This window comes from Lichenostomus cassidix, chromosome 17 (assembly GCF_008360975.1).
Source record: "Lichenostomus cassidix isolate B80296 chromosome 17, HeHo_3.0, whole genome shotgun sequence".
NCBI lineage: Eukaryota > Metazoa > Chordata > Aves > Passeriformes > Meliphagidae > Lichenostomus > Lichenostomus cassidix.
In genome coordinates, this window is record NC_139497.1 from 8,621,889 (window position 1) to 8,634,633 (window position 12,745).

The 12,745-nt window shown below is 46.7% G+C and overlaps 1 protein-coding gene across 10 annotated transcripts in view; it reads right to left on the bottom strand.

Annotated features, from left to right (window-relative positions):
• The window catches only part of CACNA1B (calcium voltage-gated channel subunit alpha1 B), a 279,796-nt gene that overhangs the window by 62,891 nt on the left and 204,160 nt on the right, over positions 1–12,745 (bottom strand). For all 10 annotated transcript variants that reach the window (XM_085076372.1, XM_085076378.1, XM_085076379.1 and 7 more), the window contains 4 exons: positions 9,812–9,941; positions 9,160–9,219; positions 8,300–8,406; positions 19–115 (listed from right to left, as the gene is read on the bottom strand). In XM_085076372.1, coding sequence (XP_084932498.1) covers positions 19–115; positions 8,300–8,406; positions 9,160–9,219; positions 9,812–9,941 — 394 coding nt within the window. The remainder of the gene's footprint in view (positions 1–18; positions 116–8,299; positions 8,407–9,159; positions 9,220–9,811; positions 9,942–12,745) is intronic.

The window sequence follows — 12,745 nt, forward strand, 5'->3', positions numbered from 1 at the left end:
TTGGGGTTGTTTTCTCACCTTGAGTTTTGGCAGCCGTTTTATGGTCTTCAGAGGCCTGAGCACCCGCAGGACACGCAGGGACTTGATGGTGTTGATGTCTTTGCCTTTGGTTCCTCTGCAAGGGAGAAAAGGCAAAAAACAACAGAGGGAATTGTTTGCTCCTCAGGTCACTCACTGGGAGATCTGTGGGCATCCAGGGTGGCTTTGGCGGTGGAATTGGTTGGGTTTGGGGGTTTTTTGGCAGGTTTTGTGTCCATCCTGAGCAGGATGAGCCAGCCTCACGTGGGATGTGTCCAGCAGCACGGAGGAGAAGGCTGGGGCAGGACGTGGTCCTGGCTGCTGTCCAGGCTTTGTCACCTCCCGTGTCACACTCAGCAGGACCTGGGGCCCTTCCTGCCCTGACTGAGCCCAGCCAGGGTGCAGCCCCAGGACAGGAGGCTCAGCTCCTCCATCCCATTCCCGGCAGGAGAAGGAGGAAGCCACACTTTGCTCTCCTCCCTGGCTGAGGCAGGAGCTGTTTCTCCATGTGCTTCTCTGGCAGGAACATTGTGCCTTGGCAAGCAAACCAAGAGGGCTTGGGAGCCTTTCTGGTGAGGGACAGAGCTGTTCCCTCATCCCTGAGTCTCCCGTGGAAGACATGCCACCAATCCCATGCAGGAACATGTAATATGACAATATATTACATGCCTGGAACAGTGCTGGGACAAGTCCCCACGTAGGCATGCAGGTGCTGTCAGTCACATGTGGGGTTGAGGTTTGGTTAAAAGTGGAGTTTTTGGAAAACTCTTTATAACTTTTAACTTTTGTTAAAAGTCTCAGGTGTGAGGCTCGAGGATGTTCCTCTGGTTGGCATTAAGAGGGGATTTTAGGGGGAAGGACAGAGTTCCTTTCCTCGTGCACTTTGGAAATAAACAAACAAAAAAAAGACAACAGGGACATCTTCTTCCAAGCCCACGGCAAAACAATGACATTCCCTTCGTTTCGTATGGAGTGAGAAATGGGATGGAGATCTGGAGCTGAGTTTTATTCATGGCTGGTTTGGGGCTGGGGCAGCGCTGAGGGAACAGAGGTGGGGATGGAGAATGTGTGGAACAGCTGCTGACACTCCTATCCTGTGCTTTCCCCATTTGGGAATATTCCTTTTCACCAAGAGAGAAATCATGGAAGCACAAGAGACCTGAGAGATCCACAGAGGTTTGTGCAGGACTGGAAAACTTCCCCACCCTGCCCTGCACCCTGTGCTGAGGGAGAAACACCAAAAGTGGAGGAAACCACCTGTGGCTAGCACAGACCTTTCCCGTGAGAATTCTTTCTCTCTTCTTCCTGTGTTTTTATAAACAAAGATAAAGTTTGGATGTTGTTGAAACAGTTTCTCAAGAGATGAACAGTTCAGGTCTGGCCAGTCAGGCCTAGGGGGAGGTTTTGAACTGACTAATCTGGGTGACCTTTGAAAAGTCTATATAAGTTGGAATTAAATAATAAAACCTTCTTCTTGATGTCACACTTTGAACCTGGACTTCTTTTCTCTGCTAGCAGCTCAACAGTGACAACCACCCAGTTCTGTGTCTGGCTGACCCTGCTCAGCCCTGGAAAGGCTCTTTGTGGAAATCCATCCACTTCCAGAGGGCTAAGAACTCACTGCTATCACTGGACTGGTGTCCAAAACCACAAAACCACAACTCAAAACCACATTCCTGCCTCATCTTCCATCCCTTTCTCCCATTACCAGGCACTGCAGTTGGCTGGAAATGCAGTCAGAGGGGGACACAGGAATTTCTGGAGGGATGTATCCTGGTTATTTCTGGGTTGTATCCAGTATTTATAACCTGAGGAGAAATTCCCTTTCCACAAGGTTTAGGAGAAGTGGAGGGGAGGGGGAACAGGACAGACAGGTCCCTATCCTTCCCTCTCTCATCTTTCAGGGCTGTTTTAGGGCCATTTTAATCCATCCCAGCTGGATCCTGACCACCAGCATGGCCCTAAATCCAGGCATGGGATTTACTCACAGAGCTACAGACTGATTTAAAGCCACAAAATAACTATTATATCCTTTAAAAAAAATAACATTTGATTCTCATCAGAGACCCTTTGATCTGTTCTATGTGAAACAGGCACTGCCAACAGAGCTTTTACTGCTGGAAAAAGTTAGGTTTTAGCAGAGCTCAAGGTCTGGCCTAGGCTTGGCTTTGCATATTTGCTTTCCCCTCACTGTGGTCACTTCGGTGACCACTTCATGACCACTGCCATGGTCACTTTGGTGTCACCAGAGCCTCCAGCTCAGCTGGAGCTCCCCCACTGCCCAGGCTGCCCCTCAGCAGTGCCCTGGCCCCAGAATAACCTGTCCAGCCTCTCCAGGAGGTGGGAATGGCAGGAGGGAAGCAAAAGAGGAAATGGGGCATGGAGATGCCAGAGGAGATCCCCCAGCTTGGACTGGTGGCACCCAACCCTGGTGACACCCCTTGGCTGTTCCTCTGCTCCCTGCAGCTCTGCAAGGCCAAGCAAATCCCTTCCACTGCTCCATGGTTCCCTCCTGAGAAAAGCCAGGGGAGTGGTGGGAGCTGAGAGAAGAGCAGGGTGGGACATTTTAGAGCTACAGGGTTGGTGTTATTATCACCATGAGGTTGGGTGGCAGGAGAGAAGAGCAGGGTGGGACACTCTGCCCCGAGCTCTGCTCAGCTCCCACCAGCCATGGCCACAGTTCTGCCCAGCAGATCAGCACTGCCAGCCCAGCAAAGCTCAGCTCTGCTCTCCTGGGCTCACTCAAACCCCCACAAAATCCCTCATGGTTCCTTTCCCTGCTCTGATTCCAGGAGAGCTGGACAACACCACACCACCCTGCTGCTGAGCCAATTAACACCTGCACTAATGAGGAAGTGATGCTCCCGACAAGAACAGAGACATTTCCCTGCTCTGCTCTCTCTGCAGCAAGAATTTCTGTGGATTTCCTATTTCCAGGAAGGTTAAAGAGATGTGGGGCAGAGCAAATCCTGGTTCCTGCTTTTCCCTGGCACGGGAGAGGCACAGCTGAGTGCACTGAGAGCTCAGACAGCTCCAGTCACACCCAATTCCTTCTGCCTCAGCAGAGGACACTAAGAAGGGCTGACTGATTTTTTTCCATTCAGGCACTTAAGCAAATCAAGAGCGTGAGCCAATTAAATCTTAATGGGATTTATGCTCTGAGCCATATAGAGAATCCTGGAAAAAAGAAACCCACCATTTTTTGTCACAGGAAGGTCCCTGCTATAGGGAAAAGCTTTTCCAGTGGCCTGGAACTCTGACCTGGAGGGATACAAATTGCATTTTAATTAAAGGGATCCTCTGCAACTATTTCAGCCTGGCAAATAAAACCCTAAGGGTTGGGTTTGGGTGTTTTTAAAAAACCCTCTCTGCCAATATTGGGGATTTTTTTCACTGCTTTCATACAAAGCCAGATGTTCCACAAAATAAAAGGTCCAGATGGAACTGGGATTCAGTCAAAAGGTGTATCCAAGCACACATTTGACCTGAATATTCCTCACAACAAAAATAAATTGCTATGGAAGTACAAGATTGTAATTGACTGCAGAATAACAACTGAAACATTCAGAAGAGCTGAATCTTGAATAGGAGCTGTAGAGGAGCACAGGATAAAGGTAGACAGAAAAAAAAAAAAAGAAAGGGAAAAATAGAGAATACCACCAAAAAAAAAAAAAAAAAAGCATTAGATCAATTTTGGGTGCATTAGGCCACTTCTGTGTTGTTGTTGTTTTCTGTGTCAGTTTGCTGCGTGTTGATTTAAAACATTAAGAATCTTTTAAAAGAGCTCTGCAAAGCCTTTTCTCCCTTTAATAAATAAAAGAACCTTTAAAAATTCAGCAGCCCTTTCCAACGGGAGCTGCTCATTCCTGTTGCTCCTGCTCTGATTTCAGGTGACATGGTCCTCTCAGAGCCAGGGCATCAAAAATTCACAGTGAGGTGGAGCTTTCTGGGATTGCCTGGAATCCTCACGGCATGAGTGAATTCCTGCCTGGCAGAGGGAATGAGGTCACCCCACTCTGCCTGAGCACAAAGCCACCCTCTTCCTGCCCTAAATGCTCTGCTTTCCTAGAGAGAAGAAAGAGCCAAGTGCCAAATTTCCTGGACAGCATCAAAAAGCTTTTCTTGGCATCCTTTTCCTGGCTGGGGAGGATCTCCCCTGAGCTCCTGGAATGTGGGGACAGAGGACTCAGCTCAGCCTCCCATCCTGCCCTGGATGGAGAGCAAAGCTGCCTCTTGCAGAGGGTTAAACACAACTTTTGAAACCTCCTTGGTCACAAATTCCCCCTGCAAGAAGCTCCCTGAGCTCTGTTTTCATGTCAAAGGCTTTTCCCCAAGATCAGAGCCTGGCTTGGATCTCCCAGGCTGCACTGAATCAGTCCTGGAGCTTCCAGCATGGCTGGTTAGAGGTGAAATCCTTGAAAAGAGACTCAAATTTCTCCTGTAAACCTCCTTATGAAGATTTCCATGAATTGCAACTCACCCATCAGTACCCACTGAGTCATCCCCTCAAATCTTTTCACTACAAATCTATTTCCATGTGGTTTTTTGACTCTCTGACTAGATTTGCTAGCCTGCTCCTATCCTGCTGAATGAAAACCAGGATGAATGAGGATTGTTAGGGGGAAATATTCCCTGGATAATGAGCAGCAAAGGACGAAGGAGTCGATGCAATGGGTGGACATGGCTGGGTTGTTTCCACAGTGGCAAAGTGTGGAGACACAGGTTGGACAGGCAAAACAGAGCAGCAAGAGACAGGAATAACATATTACCCCATGAAACTCCTAGAGAGAGATTCCAGCGAGGAGAAGACAAAGAAAGAGCAGAGTCAATGACAAACAGAAACATCAGAGAGATCCCCCAGCCCACTCCCACCAACTCCATGGGGTAAGCCAGCAGGGAAGGGAATCAGGCAGCAGCAATCCCCCATTCCCTGCTGGATCAGCCCTTCCACCTGGGAAAACACCTCCACATCTCTCCTCTCCCCCACTTTGGGAGGATAACCTCAGCTATTTGGTTTTTTTCTGAGAACATCCTGAAATTCTGGGCATCTCAGCCACCCTTCTGCTGTTGCAAAATTTTCCAGGACAGCTCTTTGCTGCTCTCCATCAGCTGTTCCTCCCAAGTACATTTTGCACCTGAGGCTGAGATTTTGGTGACAAGGCTGCATGGGTTTTTTGTTTACTTCCATTTCCCTGAGGACTCAAACATGTCTGGGTGTTTGTGGCATGTTTATCTCCAGGAAAAGAAAGGGATTTCTCTTTGAAATGCTTTGCTAAATGGAAGACATTAGGCTGTTATTATCACCACCATCATAATATTGTCCCTAGCAGCACTCTGGGGGTGTTGTTTTAAATTTCTTTTTTATTTTTTTAACCACACTTGAGCCCAGAAGAGCTCCTAAAGAGCTGCAGGCAGAAAGAAAAGCCATGTTTGCTTTGAGAGCTGGGTTTTATCAGTCTTGTAGCAGTGCCTGATACCATCTCAAATGCTTAAACGAACACAGGCTCTGCAATATTCCAGATGGGATATTTCAGGGAGCTCTGTTACTCCCAGATTTTTAGTGACACATCAAATCAGCAAGAAGTTGGTTCACATCACCTTCAGGGGACACCAGTGAGGCCAAGAACATGAATTAAACCCCACCCTGCACGTGGCAGTTCTTGCAAACCAAGTGGTGACAGCCCCATTAAATCCCATTTCTCCTGTGACACTGATGAGGGTGACAGGGCTGGAGGATTTCCTGGCAAAATCCAACTGATTAAACAACAAAGAGTCTCCAAAAGCTCCTTTTCAGGATGATCCACATTCAGCTGGCTCTCTGTGTGCATTTGGTTGAACCAAACCAGGAGCTGAGCCTAAGTCACGACTCTCTGCCCTGGTGGGATTCACAACTGGAACATGGATGAGTAATTTCCTAGGAATGACTGATTTTCCAGCTTTTGGACAAGAGCAGAGAGGCTGCAGGCATTGCCTGAATTGGATGTTATCTCCTGCAACATGGATGGGGCTTACAGAAATCAGAAAAATCACAGCAGAAATTCCAATTTTCCCATCTCACAAAGAGGGCTGTCTGACTTTAATCTGGCAGACACTAACCAGGCAGGGTTTATGCATTCCCTGCAAAGCCCTGCTCAGGATTCACTCACAGTGGAAAATAAAAGCAGCTTGGGGCACCTATTAGAAAGCACAGGCAGGGGATGTGAAAGTAATTTATGTCGAGGCTGATGAGGTGCTGTTAGATATTCATGGCCCAACGTGAGCAAGAGAAGAAAACCTGAGCATGAAAAGACTCAGGAAGATTAAAAATTACTCATTTTAATCCCTAAGTCGAGCAAGGAAAATCTCCTTCAAAAGAAAATGCTGTTCAAAGAGAAGAGGTGTTAAAAGCAAGCCCTGCACAGGGAGCTGCTCTGAAGGGCTCAGAAAATGCCTCTTCTCACATCAGCCTTGAATTCCTGATGGAAAAGGGAAATTCTCATGGAATCTCAGACTTTGGGTAATGTTGTTTTTTGTGATTATTTTACTTCTCTACCTGTCTTCAGTTCAGAGGAGCTTTGTTAAATTCTAATGTTGCTAAATGTTGGGTTTTTTTAGTTAAATTTTTGCTTAACTCAGTCCGGTTTAAGTCAATCTAGTTCTGAAAGATGTTCCACTGATATAATTAATGTGCAGGGAAATAAAGCTCCACACAGGTCCAGTCAAGCTTAAAAAGCAGCTCTGGTTTGGATATTAAATTTTAGGTAAACAAGACATTCCACAGCCCAGCAATTCCATGTCAAGACAGTTCTGTTTATCAAAGAGCTCCTCCAAAAAATTATTTTTAATGAGGGACAAAGTATTTAAAGAGGGGAGGGCAGCATCCCTTTGAAAAACTTAGGTTGGACATGAGTTTCTCCAAGAACTGAATAATTTGGTGAAGGATCATGAACAGAAAGTCCAGATTTCAATATCCCCAAAAATCACAACAACAATATCAATTCTGCCAATCCACTTTTTGGTCACATTAGCTTAGACTTTTTTTTTTTTTTTTAAATCAGCATTTGCAATAAAGAAGAGAAGATTTAAAACCACAAATCTCACAGCCTCGACGCGACAGGAATTTGGACACCTCAGAAAATGAAAAATTCCTCAGAAATATTCCACCAGAAAAGCCCCAGTACCTGTTTGTGCATTTTCCCCCAGCAGAGCAGAGCAGAGCAGAGGGAAAAGCAGGGATTTGGACTCTGCTGAAAAATCCCTGCAATTCCAAAGCAGCCCAGACACACTCTGTGATTCCCTGACAGAGGTGGGTGCTTTGCTCATTAGCAAGGGAAACGCTGCTAATTCTCATTAGCAAGGGAAACAATTTCCTCTCCTCTAATCATGTGTCAAACAGGTGAGTGCAGTGCAAGAGCTGCCAAACATCCCCAGAACTGCTCAGGGCTAATTTAGCAGGAGATTCACCTGGGCAAGTCCTATTCCAGGTCACCTCCTATTGTTTCTCCAGAAAGTATTTGCAAACAGCAACTCCTGTGGCTCAGAATGAGTTGAAAATTTCTTTCCAAAATTTCTTTCCAAAATTTCCTTCCTCCCGAAGGGTGGAAGAACCTACATTGCTCTTCCTGTGGTTGTTTCCAAGAAAAAAAGGCTCAAATGAGAAGCTAATCTTAATTTTTAAAGAGCAATTCCTCTGTGTTTGTTGCTCAAAATCCTCACTAGCATTGAAGAACATGGGATATTATTTAAAGTGGTAAATACAAGAGTTGGGTTTGAGGGAGGGAGCAATAAAAGTGAAACTCAGTGGAAATACAAGTTCCTGAATGAGAGAGGAGAAAAAAGGAGAGAAATAGCAAAGGTTTGTGAACCAGAAATATGCACAGCTCTGGAAATAAAGGTCTGCCAAGAGTTCATGGAGTTATCAAATTTCATGAACTGGTTTTTCATAGTGAGAGCAATTCTTACAACCATTGCCTGGAGACACTGGGCTGCCACAAAGACTTACAGGGAGTTCCTGAAAAGAACTTGGCCAAACAGTCACAAAAATCTTGGCTTGGTGTTTGAATGAGCAGTGAATGGACCCAGCCTGAAGCCAGGAGGGTTTTCAGGAGATTCCACAGTACACACTGAGTTGGGTTTACTCATTTCTTCCCCCCAGCTATGAAAGGAAAAAGGGCAGGGAGTGAACATTTCACTGAGAAATGGAGCCACAAACATCACACATCCTCTGTCTCTGTGCCAGGGCTCTGCCCCCCTCGGTGATTTATCCCCTGGAATTTGGGAGGAGAAGGAAAAATGGACTTACGAGAAGGCAAAGGCCACCAAGGCCCCACTGACCACAATGAAGTCCAGGATGTTCCACAGGTCTCGGAAGTAGGAGCCAGGGTGGAGCAGCAGCCCCAAGTCGATCATCTGCAGAGAAAACCCAGGAAAAGGAAGAGTTTTAGTAAAGCATGGCCTAAATCCTCCCTGCCAAGGGACAGGAGAAGGTTCTGGATCAAAGGACTCTTCCCACACTCAGCCAAGCTGCTCCTCTCTAACAGGCAAGGGAAAGTGTCCCAGAAATGAAGCTCAAAACCAGAAACCACAACCAAAAGCTGTAGAAACAAGAGCCCTCACTGCTCCCTAGGATTCTTCCCACATTCATGCATTAATCCCATTTTTATTCTGCATCTCTTTTGCCTCTTGCTCGGACAGGAAAACCCAACTCCTGCTTTACCCCAACACCAAATCCCAGCTCTATGGAATTGTGCTTTCTGGGAAGTTACTGCCCCACAGCCTTAGCAAAATCTGTCACCCTAACGAGTCAAATGTGAAATTCCCTGCTTTTTGAACCATGCCAAACTAACAATCAGTTGTTATTGATATTCCTGATCAGTGTCAAAGGAAAAGGAGAGAATCAGGACTGTCTCAGCAAGGTCTGTCAGCTCTTCAGCCACGCAGACACTCACAGTCCTTATCCTTTTACACAGCCACAGCTCCTAAAGATATCCTGATTTTCCTCCCCAGATATGAGATTAGGGAAAGCAGGAGAGCTGCATCTGATTCTGAGAGCTGTTCCCAACTTCAAGCTCTCCATCCTCCCCACCTCTGTCCTGCTCCTCCAGCTTCTCACAAACAAACCTGAAAGAGGAGGTGACTCTCTCTGCTTGGAAAAGTTCTTACCTTGATCACCATCTCAAAGGTGAAGACTCCTGTAAATATATAATCCAGGTATTTCAGAGCCTAAATGGGAAAGGGAAATGTGTGTTAGGGGAGGCCACAACTGAAATAACCTGCACATGAGCAAGGAGTAAAATATCCAGTCTAGCAATGGTCTGTTTGCTGGGATGGACAAAAATCTTCTGATGGGAGAGTTTCAGATCATTTAGCCACAAACCTGAATCATCTGATTTTAAAAGCAGCATTTTCCCCAGTCCTTGCCAGACTGCACCCAAGGGTGGCTTCAGTGCATTTATAGCCTTTAACAAGGCAGAAAGAGTATTTCAAAAAGGAATGTTTTAATACCATTTCCTAAAGAGTTTATTCACAGCCTTCCCCACTGGTGAGTGGGGTGTCAGCTTTGCAGCTCCACCAAAGCCACATCAGCCAAACAATCTGTGACTTCCAAGCTCTCCAACTCAGATGTGGTGAAAACATCAGGAAGGGACAAGAACTGTGAGCATTTTGATGGTGAAACAAGACAATTTGGCTGTGTTATCAAAGCTCTCATTTTGCGTGTCAAGCTCAGTGCGTTATCCTGCGGAGACGGGAACAGATTTCCACGTGCTGGGAGAAGAGAAGCACCTGAATTCTGGCAATTCTGGGTGGGACTCACATCATTCCTGGGCGACTCAGCCTGCACAGGATCCTCTGCAGCCAGGGCGATGCTGCTGAGCGCGATGACGATCAGGATCACCATCTCGAAGTAGCGCAGGTTGACGATGTAGTGGAACAGGCGGCGGATCCTGCAGGGACAGGAGCACAGGGGGGAGAGAGAAATCACAGGGATGTGAGGGTGGGGAACTGCCACCAGCCCAGCAGGAACAGCACAGGGATGTGAAGGTGGGGAACTGCCACCAACCCAGCAGGAACAGCACCTGTGGGATTCCTACTGCAATAACGGGAAGAAAATTAAAAAAACGGCTTGAAATTCCAGTTCGCAGCAGGTCTTGGTGAGATTTAAGTAAGGGAGTTCAGCATCTCTGCACTGCTCTCTACCCCGTCTGCAAAGCAAAACCTATTTATCTCTTTATCTCTTTACCTCTCATCTATTTATCCCCCAATCTATTTATTTCTCTATCTGTTTATCTCTCTACCCATCTGTCAAAAGAGCACTGAGAGCTTTCAAGCACCCAGACTCAACGCTGCAAATTATGTTTATGGTGCTTCCCCATCCTTCTCCCTCTGAACTCCCAGGTTAACACCCTGAGAGTTCAAACCAAGGTCTGAAATCCTTTTAAATGTCAAGTAATCCCTTTAAAATGTTGAGACTCTCAGCTGAATCTGCCTTTGTGGCTTTGAGTGTTGCTCCCACCCATCTCTCTCTGCCTGCACTTTACTCCTAGACAGAGTTTTCAGCACAAACACTTTACAGGGATAGATTTGATTACTTCCACCTAATCTCTTTATTCACAAATTGTGTCCAAGGAAAGCGGTGAATGCTCCCGTTTCTAAGCGATCCAAAACTCTTCAGAAATTTCAGCTAATAATTCCTTCTGACCACAATTCCCAAATCCTTAGCTGCACACAGAACTCTGCATTTGCACCATATTTGCCAGCTGAATAAAGGACTTAGCCTGAGAATCAAATTATAGATTTAACTCGCCAACAACTTTGTTATCTGAGAATGTATTTCAGCTCCTCTATCCCATTTTCTCTAAGCAAACATCTGAACAGTGCGAATTAAAGTCTATTTTTCACAGCCACTTACATATTCCTTTTCTTTGCCTTGCTAATGGATTCAGAATGGAAAAGAGCTACAAATACCAGGGAAGCAAATCTGATAGAAAATAAAACCGGAGAAAAGTGCTTTTGTGGATCCCTTAACTCTGGTTATCAATCTGCCAGGAGGAGATGATCATCTCCGTGCTCCGTGAAGCCACGGAAGTGAAAAGCAACATTTCCAATACCATTTGTAGCTGTAATTCCCTCATCAAACTCAATCCATCAAAGCAATAACAAGCCCCTATTTTCAGCTGCTCATCATTCATAAGCAGCAGCGAGATGTTGGAGCATTTGTGAACCACCAGTGGGGCTTGAGAAATCACTTCCCAGCCCCGGGTGCTCTACCAGGGTGGTGCCACTTGCAGAGAAATGCTTTTCATTTCTGCTTCCCTGAACTGTTTTCCCCTCTGGCAGCACTCAGGTCATGGATCTCCAGGGGAGTTTGGAAGGGAGATGGCAGCACTGGAGTGGGGAAAAGCTTCAGGAGCTCTCTGGAGGAGTTACCAGCAGCTAGAACATGCAGCTGGGGTTTGGTCTTGCCCAGAGGAGGAAAAACAAGCTGCTGACATTCGTGGAGTTTGGTCTTTGTCTTGTTATTCCCCCTTGGCTTGGCTGTAACAGGTTTTTCCTCCCAGTGAACTTTGTTTTTCCAGTGGTTTTTAGCACAGCTTTTGTGACAGGGAGAGGTGTAAACTGAGGAAAACTGCAAGGCAACTGAAACAACCCCCAAATCCTGGGCTCTGGGGCTCACAAGGTGCTAACTGGAGGATGTAGGGAGAGAGGAGAAGCAGAGATCTCAAACAAGAAAGTTTTGCTGCTTCTCTTCCTGCCCAACCCTGCTCTCAGCTCAGACTCCTGAGCTCAGCACCTTCACTCCTCACCCAGCAATGCTGCCCTGGCTGACCTTTCCCAGCTCATTTTTGTTGGTTAGTTCACAGCAAAAAGACCTGAGCTACCAAACCTAATGGAAATACCATTTCTTTATCCAGCCAGGCAGAGGCCAAGCCCCATAATCCTAATTTGGCTCCCCAGGGAATGGGCACAGCCTGAGGCTGCCAGAGCTCCAGGAGTGTTTGGACAATGCTGCCAGGAATGCCCAGGGTGGCATTGTTGGGTGTCTGTGCAGGGATAGGGGTTGGATCCATGATCTTGGTGGATCCCTCCAGCTCAGGATATTCTGGGATTCTGTTCAGCCTGCCCAGTGTCCAGGGGTGCTTCCACCACAGGAGCATTTTGGGAGTCAAATATGAGAACACAGAGCCTGTTTTGTTCCATGACTGCACAGGATGTCAGTACTGAGCAGCAGGAGGTGCAGGAGGACTCACTCTTCTCTCAAATCCAGCTGCCAAAGAAGGGCCTGAATCCCCTTTGGGATCTGGGCAGAGAGAAACTCTAAGATCTACAAGTTTACCTGAGCCAGAGAGAAACCTCTGCTCCAAGGGGATCTCCAGAAGTTCTCAACGCCCTCTCCTGCCCTGACTTACTGCTTAAAACAACTTGCAGCCCTTTATGCCACAATTCTCACAACCCCTTCTCCCCCCTGGCCCTGCAGCTCCCCAGAGCAGCAAATTCAGTATTTACAGGCTGTGAATCCAAAGCCCTGCAGGAATCAGAGATGCCTGAAGAGAAGAAACACCCTAATCCCTGCAGCTCCCACAAGCTGCACTCCCAGCCTTGGCAAATAAAAAACATCCAGGTTTTCCCAGAAGTTCAAAGATGCAAATCTACTTGTGTGGAAAGAACAGAGATTGCAGCAGAAGAACTTGCAGGAATTTGCTGCAGCCCCCAACCTGTTACTCCTGACAAAGCCTTTTCCCAAAAATAC